Here is a 15,108-nt window from a genome sequence, read left to right on the forward strand (position 1 = left end):
AGAGTGGAGAGATATGTTGATCTTGCTACACTAAGAGCTTTTCTATAGTTCAGGATGCTCTCCTTCCATGCTTTTTGAAATACTAGTAATTTAGTTTGACGCCATTTACGTTCTAATTTCCGAGCGGTCTGTTTTAAAGTGCGCGTGTGATCGTTATACCAGGGAGCAAGTTTTTTATCTCTAATAATTTTTCTCTTAACTGGAGCTACATTATCTAGGGTATAGCGAAATGTCGACTCTAAATATTCAGTCGCCTGATCGAGTTCTGTGGGGTCAGACGGTGATCTAATCGTAGTTGGGAACTCTGGGAGATTACTGATAAAACTCTGTTTGGTAGTTGATGTGAATGTACGTTTTATACGGTAGCGCGGCGCTGTGTGTACATTATTACTGTGACACACTTGAATTGAGACAAGATAGTGATCTGAGATAACTTCAGATAGTGGTATTGTGAATAAATTTCTTATACTTAATCCAAATAATATTATTAAATCTAAAGTGTGACCTGGTTTATGAGTGGGTCCTACTACACACTGATTTACTCCTATCGAGTCCAGTATGGACATAAATGCTGCTCTCAGAGGGTCTTCTGGGTTCTCAAAATGAATATTAAAATCTTCAGGAATTAACACTTTGTTTACAGAAACGACCAGGTTTAAGAGGAAATCTGCAAATTCACTAAGAAATTCAGAGTACGGCCCTTGTTTATGATTGTTCTTCTTTATTTCTATGTTTCTTATTTGTTTCTATGTTATCCGTGTTTTATTGTTTTGGGCATTAAAATGTAAAGGAATCATTAAATGATTTAACAATTTTTTTTTAATGATTTATTAAATGACTATTAATACCTGTTTCAGGGTTCTGACGGTAGAAGGGGTCCACCTGGGCAAGCTGTGAGTAAATTGACGCACATGTTTTGTTCCTTTTATTTGTTAAATATAAAAATAAATAACAGACATTAAAGGTTTTACGATTCCTAATTATTCTTTTTCATGTTTCAGGGTCCTGTTGGAAAGCCTGGAGCGGATGGTCTTGCTGGAGAGCCTGGAATAGGAGGATCAAGAGTGAGTTTCTGTTTGCTACGTCAGCTGATGTTAGGGTTGGAGTGTTTCCGTCTCTGCGATGCCTACATGAGTTTCCTTGTGTGTTTAATCTGATTAGTTGTAAAGAAGGCTATTTTTGCAGGAATGTTTTGTAATCAATGCTGGTTTTCAAAAGTTATATTTTCTAAGGAGGTCATAGTTTATTCCTATATGTGTGAGCGGTATCGAGAGAACAGATGCAATGACCTTAACACTTTCCACTGCGAGGACAAGAAGGTACCATCAGAATGAATGATTTCTCTTTTCCAGCGGCAAGACGCATGCGATGGGTGTAACTTACATGATGTCTCAAATATGACGTCTCACAGTAATGACCTGTGTGTGTGTGTGTGTGTGTGTGTGTGTGTGTGTGTGTGTGTGTGTGTGTGTGTGTGTGTGTGGTGGTTATTTATGGCAGGGTCCCAGCGGACCAGTTGGAACACCAGGGTCCAGGGGAGAGGATGGCAATCCAGGACCAAGAGTAAGTACTAGACACACGTATTGCAAATGTCAAATCTATGTTTGCTTTTTTTTTGTCCAATCTTTACTCATTGCCTTCATGGACTACGTTCTAGCTTCATTTATTTCATTTATTTATTATCGACTTTTATTCACACACTTATATTTCAAACAAACAAATCATGACAAATCAAATCAAATTTGCTTGACATCAGGATAAAAACATAACACACTCGGTATCCAAAAAGACCAGCAGTCCTGAAAATGATTTTATTAGTCATAATAATACATAAATAGCTTGTTTTACTTAACTTGCACAAGCATAATAATGTAATGAAAATCACATTAAAAATAGAAAAATGATCTGACAATTTATTTTTATTTATTTTTACTTTACAAAATCCTGCCATTTTAATTTGGGTATGTTTATAATTTTTTTAATTTACTGTATTTTTATATTTGTGTGTTTTTTTATTTCTCACAATTAAATAATTAATTTACATGTTTTTAGGGCGCAGGAGGAGCCCCAGGACCAGCCGGGGAAAAGGGACGACGTGGTGTGGTTGGTCGGAAGGTATGTCTTGTAAAAAGAAAATGTGAAATGTAGTGATGTCCGTGTGGTGTGGTGATGGTGTGGTGGTTAGTACCGTAGCCTCGCACCGCCAGGGTCAAGGGTTTGATTGTTGAAGTGTTTCCAAATTCCCCATAGTGTGGGAGTTTGTTTGCGCGTGTGCCCTGTGATGTACTGGCACACTGTTTAGGGTCCCTAGGGTCCCTAGAAATAGGCTCCACCCTCCGACCCCGTACAGAATAAGCAGTAAGAGAGTGAACATACAACTGCTCTCTATGTAAGAGCTAATAAAATACTACATCAGCTCATTCAGTAGAGATTTATAGCAAAACAAAGGCCTGGCTGAAACTCTTGTTCATCATGCCAATGCCTTCACTGTCTACTTGTTTGTGTAACCGGGCTCTCTACTGCATTTATAGGGTGAACCTGGAGACCCAGGACCTAAGGGTGCTATAGGACCACCAGGACCCAGAGGAGAGCCTGTAAGTCTGCTTCAGGTTTCTGTGTAAAACTCAAACCATGTTTAAACCAAACAATGATTCAAAATGATAAAACTATAGAATTAATTTTTATTTAATTTAGTTAGAGATTGTTGAAAACATTTACACAACAGGATTTATGTAGACGAATTGGTACACAGTAATTGTATTGTAATTGTGAGAGCTTTGCCTGTAACCTTTAGCTAAATGTCTCCTAAACAGGGAGACGATGGGCGGGATGGCTTTGGACTACCTGGTCCTAAAGGAAGGAAGGTCAGTTCAGTTCCTAAACACGTAACACGTTTTAAGTGTTTGTATACCTGTGTATAATTATATCATACTCTATGTACGTGATATGTAATGCATGGAATTTTTCATGATAAATGTGAAACGTCTGTTGCAGGGAGATGAAGGTTTCCCTGGATACCCAGGTCTAAAGGTACGATCGAGCTGTAAAGGTGCTTTTATTTTGTTACAAAGATTGGCAGTGATTATAATCTGGTGTTTTGTTGTTTTCTCTTATTTATTTTTTTATGCACAGGGGGCAGCTGGTGATTCTGGAACCGGTGGGGGACCTGGACCCAAAGGAAACAGTGGCCAAAGAGTGAGCTTGATGCTATACGATTATATAATAATATACACAGTACATATAAGAATATTATATATTCATGCTATGTGTAACTGATTGTGATTGTGCAATTCGTTTGCTAGGGTGTTGCAGGCGGTGTTGGTGACCCTGGGCAGAAGGGGGATGACGGACATCCCGGTCCTTATGTATGTAATATCTATGGATGTTATCATCAATAGGCGAAGCTGTTCATACATCCTAATTTAAATGTTTTTAAATTCACAGTTCATGTTTATGTTCCACTGTGTAGGAGGAAAAATAACAAATTCACTATGCTATGAAAAACACAGAATAATTTTTCTGATCAATGAAAAAACACAATAATACTTCTAATCTTTTTGTTCATGCAGGGGCCAAAAGGACCAAGAGGATTGAGCAGATCAGTAAGGACAGATTCATATTGTAATATATACTCACTGGTTACATCATTATGTTCACCTTGCTAGTACTGGGTTGGACCCTTATTGCCTTTAGAACTGCTTTAGTTTTTTATAGCTAGCACAATTCCTTAGAGAGTTTGGTCCATATTTTATTTAAGTTTTATATATTAAGATGGATCCATGCTTTCATGTTGTTTATGCCAAATTCTGACGAGACCATCGAAATGTCGGTAGAAATCAGTGTGGTTTTCTGCTGCTGTAGATTTTCATCTGCTTCAATTTTGACGCGTCTTTAGAGATGCTTTTCAGCATACTGTTGCCGTTCGATCAGTTTGGACCTGTCTGGCCATTCTCCTCTGTCTTCTGCCATTAAAAAAGACATTTTCATCCAGAGAACTGCCCTCACCCGATATTTTGTCTTTTTTTCACCATTCTCTGTAAACCCTTGAGATGGTTGTGTGAAAAGACTCAGACCATCCCATCTGGTACCAATATCCATGTCATACTCAAAGTCACTAAAATCACCATTCTTCCCCATTCTGATGCATGGTTTGAACACCAAATCATCTTGGTCATGCCTAAATGCACAAATTTACTGCCATGTGATTGGCTGATTAGATATTTTAAGTTAAACAGGTGTACTTAATGAAGTAGCTAGTAAATGTGTGTGTGTGTGTGTGTGTGTGTGTGTGTGTGTGTGTGTGTGTGTGTGTGTGTGTGTGTGTGTGTTTCAATGTTGGGTAAAAAATTGGAATGTTCTGCTAATGTACCCCTTCCTGTTTTCCAGACTTGTGACTTGGTCAAGAAAATTAGAGATAACTGTCGTATGTATTGGTTTACGGTATCACATTCATATCACATTTAGTGGGTGTTGTTGAAATAAAAAATTAACTATATATTATGTATTTATTAATCTTTTTTTTTTTTTGTCTTATAGCATGCTGTTATGGTAAGTGAACCCTCCTTTTATTTAAGTGCAATAGAGTAATTTTGTATCTTGAAGATGCTGAAACACTGTGGCTGTCTATTCTTCAGGAGCTCACGAATGTCCTTTGTATCCCACTGAGCTGGCTTTTGCCATGGATGCATCGTCTGGTGTGACAAAAGATAATTTTGACGGCATGAAGGACGTTGTCCTGCGTCTGGTGAATGACATTACCATCACTGAGAGCAACTGTCCACGAGGAGCTCGAGTGGCACTAACTCTCTACAACAGTGAGGTAACCACTGATGTCCGCTTCTCTGATTCGTTGAGAAAAAGTGCACTGATGGAACGGGTGCAAGGCTTACAGGCTCTCAGGACAAGCAAGAAACGCAACTTAGAAGCAGCCATAAACTTTGTGGCCCAAAACACCTTTAAGAGGGTGCGAAGTGGCTTCTTGATGCGCAAGCTGGCTGTGTTCCTTGTGAATGAAGCTGTGGAATTCAACAAAGAGCTAAACAATGCTGCTTTGCGACTCTTTGACGCTGGAATCACCACTTTCTTCCTCATGCCTCGTCCACCAAGAAAAGACCTGCAGGTGAGGGCAGTAGGACCATGAATTCAGTTAAATCTCTGTTAAATTCCAGTGCACATCCAGAAAAGATATCAAACTATCTTCTGGAGTATTTTCAAACTGTTCTAGCATTCCTTTTACTCCCTCATGTGTGTCTCTTTTTTTAGGTAAATAACACTGTATTAGCCTATTTTAAGGAGCTGCCAACTCCAGGAACAGCAAATTACGAAGCAAAAATCAAGGAGATACTTGACTGCCAAATCTGCTTCGGTAAATCCATGACATATGCAGTGCAGTTTAACCTTAAAACATCCACCCAATATATATGATTTATTCACAGTTTCTCAAATAAAAAAGGAGCAAGGTGGAAAAGACTGCAACTCAAGTTTTCTTTTCCTTCTTTTTCCTGCAGACACCTGCAACCCTAATCCGGTGTGTGATATTAGGCTTCCAGGGGCCTCTAGGGGAAAAAGGGCCCCGACCACAGACTTAGATGTTGACATGGCTTTCCTTATTGATAGCTCTGAAAGCACTTGGCCAAATATCTTTACAGAAATGAAACGGTACATTGCTGAAATGGTGAGTCACCTGGAGATCGCAACAGAACCAGCTACAAGCAGCCATCACGGTAGAGTCGCCTTGGTCCAGCATTGCCCGTATGAGTATTTGCACAATGATAGCAACATTCCTATAAGCACGGCTTTCAGCCTGACAGACCACAAGTCAGTTCATGATATCCAGAGCTTCCTACTGAACAAAGTGCAGCAACTTGAAGGGGGCCGTGCTCTGGCAGAAGCTCTGGAGAGTACAGTGGAGCGTGTGTTTGAGAAAGCACCGCATCCACGCCAGCTGAAGGTGCTTGTTCTGCTTGTGACTGGGTCGGTGCAAGAAAATAAAGAGAAGCTGCTGAAGGCTGCCATTGATGTCAAATGCAAAGGTTATTTCATTGTGGTCTTAGCAGTGGGTAAGCAGCTGAGTGCTGGAGATGCTCATATCCTGGCCCAGATGGCTAGCGAACCCTCAGATGTTTTCTACAAGCGTGTAGATGGACCTCTAGGCTTCTATGATGACCACCTTCAGAGGTTTGCGCAACTACTGCCCAAGTACCTTAGCTGTAAGTATAGATCTATAGTAAAATGATATTTAATGTAAATGAATATGAAGTAATCCATGGTCATATTTTCTCTCCTTCAGGAGACATATGCTTTTGTCTGTTTTGTTTTTTCAATCATATGTTACATTTTCTTCTTTATACATGCAATGCACAATGCAGTAAAGGATGCCTTCTACATGTCTGCTGAAGTCTCAAAGAACTGCCAAGAGTACCAAAGTGACCAACCAAGCAGGTCCCAAAACACTTACAAGTGAGCCTTCAGACATTATACCTTAATCAAATGTTAACTCATAACCATAATATTCAGAATTAATAACGAATTATTTCTTTGTATAGCAGAATTATTATTATATTATTACATTTTTTTCTAGGAACAACAATAAACACCACGAGCAGAAACAGAAGGAAGATGAGGAACATAAACATAAAGGTTTGGGCATTTCTACCTAAATGTTTAGCTACTGATGTGCGTGTAATAATGATTATGCAAAATTAAATCTCAACTAGGTCTAGAACAGCTTTATACGGCCTATACACTGATTACTGACATTAAAGGAGGGGTATAGCATTGGTTATTATATTACGATGGCACCTGACACAGTGTGGGCAGCAAATCTCAGTTTTTGAAGGTGCTGTGTTGGAAGCAGAAAAAATGGCAAAATAGAGCCGGGGCAACTTTAGATTCAGATGGCTGGACGACTTGGTCAGAATGTGTCCAAAATAGTAGGTTTTGCAGAGTCTTCACATAGACAAGGGTATTGCGGTCAGGGTGACCATTCTCACCCGTTTCCACCACCAAAAGTTTATGTAAGTAAAAGAACTGGACCATGAAGCAATGGAAGTAAGTGTCCTAGTCTGGGGTCATTTTCTTTTATGTCACCATGTGGACAGCCGAGTGTGTGTTGGGGGCTTCATGGGGACGGCGTTCCCTGATGGAAGTGGTCTCTTTCAGCAGAAAAATGTGCCCTGGCACACTGCAAAAATGGTTCAAGAAAGGTTTAAGGAACAGGACGTTGAGGTGTTGTCTCTAAATTCTCCAGATCTCAATCTGACAAAGCATCTGCAAGAAGTTCTGGACAAAGAAGTCCGATCCATGGAAGCCCCACCATGCAGCTTATAGGAGCAATTTAAATGATCTTCCACAGATGACTTGGTGCCAGATACCACAGCACACCTTCAGAGCTCCTGTCAAGTCCATGTGGACTAAACAAGTGTGTCAGTGCTGTTTTGGCAATGCAAAGACACTCACGCAATATTAGGAGGTGGTGGTTTCAGTGTTCTCGCTGATTGCTGTATATCACTACTTACCAGGCCTAAAATAAGGAAAAGATAAACTATTGAATTATGTGTATATAATCATGTCTGTGCATGTGTGTGTTTCCAGAATTAAATGCCGAGGACCCACACCTTGTCAACGTTACCTCCAAAAGTTTCACGTTGGTGTGGGTCAATGATGATTCAAAAGCGATTCGTGAGGTTACTGTCACCCACCTAAAGGATCATCGCATAATACTGCAGAGGAACGTGACCGGCCCCCATCTTACACTCCAAGACTTGGAACCCAGTCAAACCTATCATGTTGTGGTCATTGGACGCAGTTTCAAAGACAAGGTTACCCACAACTATAAAGGCCTAATCACCACAAGTAAGCTTATGAGCTTCTATAAAGTCCACTCCTATTTTCACTACTGTGACTTTTGGGTCAGCTGTTAAGGATCATTTAAGTTTAATGAATTTACTATATTTTGTTGGGAAAAACTAATATTTTGTAACCTAGGAACAGCAGTTTAGTTTATTTATTATTTAATTAATCATAGAAGTTGATTATTTATACTTCTCTCTCGCGCTCTCGCTTTCTCTCTCAGAGAGACACACGCACACGCACACTGTTTATTTGGAAAAGTTTGGCCACATCTCACCGAGTTACGTAATTTATTGAGACATATTACATACAGTAAAGTGAGAAAAGTCAACACAACCTCTACGACAAACTATTATATGTCTCTTTGGTGGCTAGCTATGAGATATGCGATGAGATTAGGAAATCAACATTTATATATTTTTGGCCTAGGGTGCCAAAACCTTTCCATTTACAGTAAATCAACTCATGCTTAGCCATCTCCTGTAAAAGTGACATCAAGCAAATCATTTTCTCCTCCAACAGAAGCAGAGGTTCCTGCGAGTGTTGCCACAGGTAACGCGAGTGGGATCGTAGCAACCGTACCACTGAGTAAACCAGAGACTGGTGAGTCCATTCAGCTTCATGGTTTTTCTTAAACGCTGCATGCACTCTTTATGTTTTGGCTCAACAAGCTGCATTAAATCAGTCCATGTAAGAATGTACAGTTCTTCAGTTATCTACAAGCTGCAACTCTTTTATATTGCCATATGTACTGACAATAAATAAGTCTTTTTGTATAAACTACATACAGTACAAGGTTCTCCAGGACAAACATTATTCAGAATGTTAATGTAATCATTGTACATTAAAGCTGCTGTGTTTATTGTTATTGTTATTACAAATGGATAACTGCCAAAGCAAAAATAATATTGTTTCTCCTATTTTTAAAAAGTAAATAATTTGAATTGGATATCAGTTTTTTTTTTTTTTTCTGATTTCCAAATTTAAATGTTAAATTAGATAATGCTGTTTTTATGTTTGCATAATAGAAAAAAACTCAGTGTTAACATTGACTTTATTAACAGGTGTTTCTCAAATCACTCAGATTCTCCCTGTAAAAATTTATACTTAACTTTTGTTTACACTATCAAGAAACGCAGCTAAAAAATATAAATTCATATTTTTAAAACTTTAGTGTGTTTAGATTCTGTCTGGTGTTAATCTTGCTCCCCTTCTCACACACACACACACACACACACACACACACACACACACACACACACACAGACTATATTTTTTCAGTGTACTGAGTTACTAAGTTGTATTAATATGTTGTATTAATTGTTTGTCTCATGATCTGTGAAGTGGCACAAAAGTGGCCGGGCATGTTTCATGTTAAAAGTACAATCTAAATAAAATGTAACTGAATTATTGTGACATGTGCAGTATACAGTATTATGTACTGCACATGTAGCACAAATACAATATGATCAGGATTTACTGTGTAAGGTTTTTAAACATTTACTATATTAGTAGGAGTTTCCTTCATAGTTTCCTTACAAGGTTATTCAATTCTTACTTAATCTCAAATCCAACCGAAATTCGAAGGAAAGAATCCCAAATAACAAGTAATAATAATAAAATAAAAGCAGCCTGGTAAGTATACAGTTAACATCTACGTTATTTTAAAAAGGTGGAACTCAGGGCTTTTTCTTGCCTTTCCCACCAGCTGTGATCAGTGTTAGGCATACCAGAGCAGTAAGATCATTCTCCATGTGGATCAACAACCCCATTAGCTTATCACCACTTAAGATTTCTTTTTCTTTTTATTTATTTATTTGATTTATTTATTTTTTACTTAAATTTGGCCAGAAGGCTGGCTGTTTTTAATAGCTTTAAAAGCACTAACATATCACAGCAATAACCTGGACAAATCTTTATTTTTTAGGGCTGCATGTTAATGCCTTTCAGTAACCACAATAAACAAAAAGATCACGGTGGGGTTGCTGCATGATGTTCACAGCTTCTGCTAATGTAAAGAAGATTTCAGTTTTGCATTTTTGCAAAATGATACACAGTTAACTATTAATGTTGTTTTCATTGTCAAGTGATCAGGTGGCATGAGATGAGCTGAAAGTCAACACTCAACATCCTGATATGCCACATACAACTATATATAATATACACTGAAACATCTGGGTCAGGCTCAAGAGATGCATATGGGACAATTGAACGGATTTTAGCTTTGATTTCCTGAAGTTTACATTTAGATGGGTTCAATAACTGCAAAACAATGTTAATACCTTATCTTAGTAAAATAACAGATGCTTGTGAAGTAAATGAAAGTAAGTAACCTTTGTACTTGGCTGCATATCTAAATTTGTCTTGCAAAAATCAAACTGGTATCACCAAACAGTTGCTTTTCACAATTTCTGCAGTAGCTTCCCTCAGTCTAACCTTCAGGAGGTGACATTTCATTTTAACAAGAAATGCAGTCTTTACAGATGAAGCCCAGAGCTCAAACCAAGAATAGACTTCAGAGATTTAAACCAATATTGTACCAAGAGAGAGACAAAACTTTTTAAAAAGCAACACCTGTCTCTTACATGTGGTTTAATATATCTATTGTACAAGTATAAAAAAGGTAAAAAAAAAATGTCATTCTGTTGTCCTATATTCATCTTCTGATCTCAGACCTAAATAGTATAACAAGAAAAAAAATCTACACTGCTATTCATAACAGCTGTTTAATATTTGATTGACTTATAATTTAATTAATACATTTATCTCAATTCCCTATACATTGTTTTATTCCAGTATCTTTAAATGTATAAATAATGTATATGTTTAGTCGGATAAGACATCAGAATCGATGTGGGTGATAAAACCCAGCATGGCATGTTTGTATAGAAAAGGATTTCCTTCCATTCACTGAGCACCTACAGCACATGTCCAAAGTCGAAATCCAGTTGGCCTGAACATACAACAATAAACATGTCGTAAACATTTCAGCTCATCCTAATCCAAATCATTTTATCCATTTACATTTTTCCTTTTAATGCTCTTTATGTAAAAATAACTCAGCTGACATCACTAACACACTCCCTTCCATGATCTAACACCTCATTTTCTGCATGTTCTAGTTAATGAGTTTGCAGACCCATGCTCACTTGACTTTGACACTGGACTACCATGCAAAGACTATGAGGCTAAGTGGTACTTTGACAAAAAGAATGGATTCTGTGTCGAGTTCTGGTATGGAGGTTGTGGAGGCAATGAAAATAGGTTTGAGACTGAGGCACAATGCCTTAAACACTGCATCAATACAGGTATGTGTATTTTGCCCCACTGAACCAACTGATTCAATGAAGCTGTGACAACTAAGATAGCAGTACTTTCTACTTTATTAAGATACTTTCCTCGAGATACTAGCTGTGTGTCAGTAGCACTGCAACATGTCACATGGGCCTGTGCCAATGTACCAGACATTAGGTGGCGTACAGCATTAACCACTGATTTATGATTCAGGTGTTTTATACCTTTTTCTTATAGTCAAACTAAAACATTGAAATATTTTTCCCTGCCTCCCACAGCGGACCTGCACCCACAGCAGAGTGTCGACAAGATCAAATTAGAGGAGCCTCCAGCTGTGGGTTAGTTCGACTCTGCTGGTTACAATTATCATAAACTTTGATGTTTTTTGCCTCTTATTTCAATGTGTATTGCAGATTTTTACCGAGGCAGTTATTTCCATATCATGGGAAGTTCACTGCATGTCAAAAATAAGTCATTGGAACAAAGATTTATTTTTTTGCCATTTGGCCTCTGTACTGTACACCACCATATTCAATTTGAAATGAAACACTTAAGCAAAGTCAAGACATTCAGCTTTACTTCAAGGGGTTTGAATTAGTTTGAATTAAATCCACTTTAGTGTCATTCAGGCCTTTTTGCTGTTGCTGAACTCACCAGTTAATAGTTTTTTTTTTAAAGAATGTAATAATTAAGAATGTTCCATACTATTGTATTGGCCACGCCTATCGTTTCTCTCTCTCTGTCTGTTAAGTTTATATTAGATTTTGTTTCAGCCTACTGATTGCCTCCCTCACTTACCAAATGTAACACCAACAACCCCCTCCAGGCCTTTTATCTGCTTGATAAGTAATGGAGTAACAAGAGAACAGGCCAAACTTGTCTTATCAGCCGATTGTTTCATTTTTTATAAGCCTCCCAAAATTTGAGTGTATGAGGTCCAATGCAAAAACCATATCATTGTTCCAATACTTATGGACCTAACTGTAGTTAGGGACACCAACCAGCCACAACACAACCACTACAAGTCCACTACAAGACGAATAACATTGAATAACATTATCAATTACATGTGAGTAAACTAGTGACCGGATCATGGGCACCCAGGGCTCATTCATGTCTCTGAGGACCAGGAGCTACCTTGTCCAGTCTGATCCCACAGAAATGCTAATGTAGGACTGTATCGGTCTGTATTAGAAAACCCAGTGCATCAAGGGGAACCTCTACCTATACAATACTGTAATTCTGGGGTTTAATGTTATATCTGATCAGTGTGTTTCACTGGTTCATGCTAGCCAAATATAACAGTTAGCTTACTACCAGTCAAGTACAGCCAATATGTACAGTATATAAACAACTGCACTGCATTTCAGAAGGGTCACATTATTGGGCTGCATTAGGCACGGAGATTTGACTCAATTAAACACTTGAGGAAGTTGCAAAAAAATATCAACAGTAAAACAGCGTGATGAGAACTCGCAGGATTGGGACTAAACCGCTGTGCGTCCATAAGAAAACTACTTATTAGTGAGACTCATCAAAGCCGAGGCTTCAGTTTGCTAGGGAGTATAAAGATCATGTGGTCTGATGAGTCCAGACTGACCCTATTCAAAAAGGGAAGCGCATAATGCATAGTGCCCATTGAACATCTTATAATCTGGTGTGGCTTCAGTCGCTCAGGTCTAGGCTCAGCAATAGTTTGTGGCAATAAGTCAGCTGACCACCTGAATGTACTGAATCACCAGGTTATCACATCTACTGTATGGAGTTTTTGTTCCCTGATGGCACGGCCATATTCCAGAGAGTGAAACAGTGGTTCTGGGAGCATGAGAAATCATTTTCACACATCAACTGGACACCACATCGCTGTATTTTTATTTTTTTTGGCCAGGCAGTGTGGTTAATCTTGTAATTAAAGTTCTTAAACTTTATCCCCCTTTTTCCGAATTTTTTCTGATTTAGTATTATCCAATTCCACCCAGTCACTGGAGCCACATTAAGCTTCCACCGCCAATCAGTCAGGAGGGCCGCAGCCCGACCCACGCGTTTCCTCCGATCCATGTGGCGTCACTGACCATTTTTTTCTAACTGCTCGAACTGCTAGTTTCTACCGTTGGGGAAGGCGTAACACACTCGGAGGAACAGCGCTATCCGCTCCCTCCGCCTGCGTGAGCTCACAGACGCCTCTGATTGCCTTGTAGAGCCGTCTGTGCACTGAGTACCTCTCATCCCTCGGCCAATCAGCTCTCTCTAGGCCTCCGGCTGTGAGAGGTTAACAGCATCACCCGGGGATCGGACCAGAGATCTCCAGATGATAGGTCGAGCGCTTTACCACTGCGCCACTTATTAAAGTTCTGCATGCTTGAGCGGTTGCAGGAGTAACGTTATGGCATCAAGTTTCAACCTTTTTCCCTTATTTTGCCAGCACACATTAAGGACACAGCCAGGGATGAGCATTCACACTGCGGAAGGTTTAACTTTATTGTCAAGTTAATTAAGTTAAGACGTCAAAAGTCTAAAAGAAACACTAGACAAACTTTTAATATGATTTTTCTTTTCAGTCAAATCTTTCTAAAACATTAGCTAATCTTTGTTTAGCTAGAGTTTCAAATGCTTAATGCAAGGCATGTGTGCTTTGTCTGCATGCATGTGTTCTAATGCCATCACGTAATCTTAGTTTTTAGTGAGTAAATGCATCAAAGTTTGTTCTGTGTTTCATTTCATGAGTCACTTAGTGTCTGTGGAAAAGGCGCAAGAATAATTTTGGAAGCTCAGCGTATTTCCATAACTAACAATAAGCCCTCTGTGCTCTCGTTCACCGCTGAAATCCATTTACTCCTTCTGGAAAAAAAAGAATGCCTGCTCACTAAAGACTTTCCTCTAGGGAACGTGATGAAACAATTACATATAATTTCTCCAAAAGAGAGGGAACTTTTCAGGTGTTATATGAATCAGTAGGATTAGGAGGGAAAAGATTTCAGATGTCATCTTTGCACATTAATTTCCAGTCTTCCATTTCCAATGAAACTGTTAGTGATTTATCCTAAAACCATTTTCCGTAGTTATTCACCGCAGCGGTCGTTGGCAATGCACTAAAACCACAACGTGTCCCAAGTTTGACAAGGCTACCAAGTTCACATGTCCTGACCTCATTTTTTATGATTATTTTTTTTTTTATCCAGATGCTATCAGTGTTAGTATCTCTCACTCGTCTGCTACTCTCTTCAAACAGCTCCCCAGCTTTCAGTGATGGACCTCTGCAAGCTTCCCAAGGAGGAAGGCACCTGTGCTCAGTTTGTCCTCAAGTGGCATTATGACTCCGTCAGCAAGAGCTGTACACGATTCTGGTATGGAGGCTGCGGTGGTAACCTGAATCGATTCGACACACAGAAGGAGTGTGAAAAAGCATGTGGAAATGCAGGTGAGATATACAACCTTAAATAACCTCCAGACACTTTGTCTTTTAAATGTTTTCACACAAGATTTAAATATTCTTATTCTAACAGTAGATCATTAAAATAAATGCAAAAAAAAAAAAAAATTTTTTTTTAAATGTTAAGAAATATATTTGGTTTACTGTCATCCATAAATAACTCAGTATTGGTGCTAAAACGTGTCTCACTTAGGTGAAAAAGAAAGGATTTCCAGAAAGGATCATAGAGTTCTCCGAAAGAAGCATATTTGCTACAGTTTCATGCCCTTGTATGTACTGTAGTGTCCGTAACTTTTTCAATTCCAATCTCTCAATGATCTTAATTGTCATTCAAATGAAATTTGGCCAATTTGGATTTCACATGAAAAGGAATTTCACAATTCCAAAATTGTTAAGATATTGCAACATGAATTTGACATGGTTACAGACACTACAGATTTTTGCTTTTTAAGCTTTTTACCAAAAAAACAGTTAGAAGAATTAGAAGCTTACACCAATTTTAATATCAATACCCATGGGGAAATATAAAAACT

At 38.6% G+C, this 15,108-nt stretch overlaps 1 protein-coding gene across 1 annotated transcript in view; it reads left to right on the forward strand.

Moving 5' to 3' along the window:
* The window catches only part of col6a3 (collagen, type VI, alpha 3), a 44,604-nt gene that overhangs the window by 26,703 nt on the left and 2,793 nt on the right, over positions 1-15,108 (forward strand). The window contains exons 35-56 of the mRNA XM_053496258.1: positions 858-893; positions 1,002-1,064; positions 1,501-1,563; positions 2,053-2,115; positions 2,532-2,594; positions 2,814-2,864; positions 2,995-3,030; positions 3,133-3,195; positions 3,303-3,365; positions 3,570-3,602; positions 4,387-4,423; positions 4,537-4,548; positions 4,635-5,119; positions 5,263-5,365; positions 5,508-6,209; positions 6,369-6,459; positions 6,581-6,639; positions 7,594-7,854; positions 8,374-8,454; positions 10,974-11,159; positions 11,424-11,483; positions 14,375-14,563. Coding sequence (XP_053352233.1) covers positions 858-893; positions 1,002-1,064; positions 1,501-1,563; positions 2,053-2,115; positions 2,532-2,594; positions 2,814-2,864; positions 2,995-3,030; positions 3,133-3,195; positions 3,303-3,365; positions 3,570-3,602; positions 4,387-4,423; positions 4,537-4,548; positions 4,635-5,119; positions 5,263-5,365; positions 5,508-6,209; positions 6,369-6,459; positions 6,581-6,639; positions 7,594-7,854; positions 8,374-8,454; positions 10,974-11,159; positions 11,424-11,483; positions 14,375-14,563 — 2,800 coding nt within the window. The remainder of the gene's footprint in view (positions 1-857; positions 894-1,001; positions 1,065-1,500; positions 1,564-2,052; positions 2,116-2,531; positions 2,595-2,813; positions 2,865-2,994; positions 3,031-3,132; positions 3,196-3,302; positions 3,366-3,569; positions 3,603-4,386; positions 4,424-4,536; positions 4,549-4,634; positions 5,120-5,262; positions 5,366-5,507; positions 6,210-6,368; positions 6,460-6,580; positions 6,640-7,593; positions 7,855-8,373; positions 8,455-10,973; positions 11,160-11,423; positions 11,484-14,374; positions 14,564-15,108) is intronic.

This window comes from Clarias gariepinus, chromosome 5 (genome assembly GCF_024256425.1).
Source record: "Clarias gariepinus isolate MV-2021 ecotype Netherlands chromosome 5, CGAR_prim_01v2, whole genome shotgun sequence".
NCBI lineage: Eukaryota > Metazoa > Chordata > Actinopteri > Siluriformes > Clariidae > Clarias > Clarias gariepinus.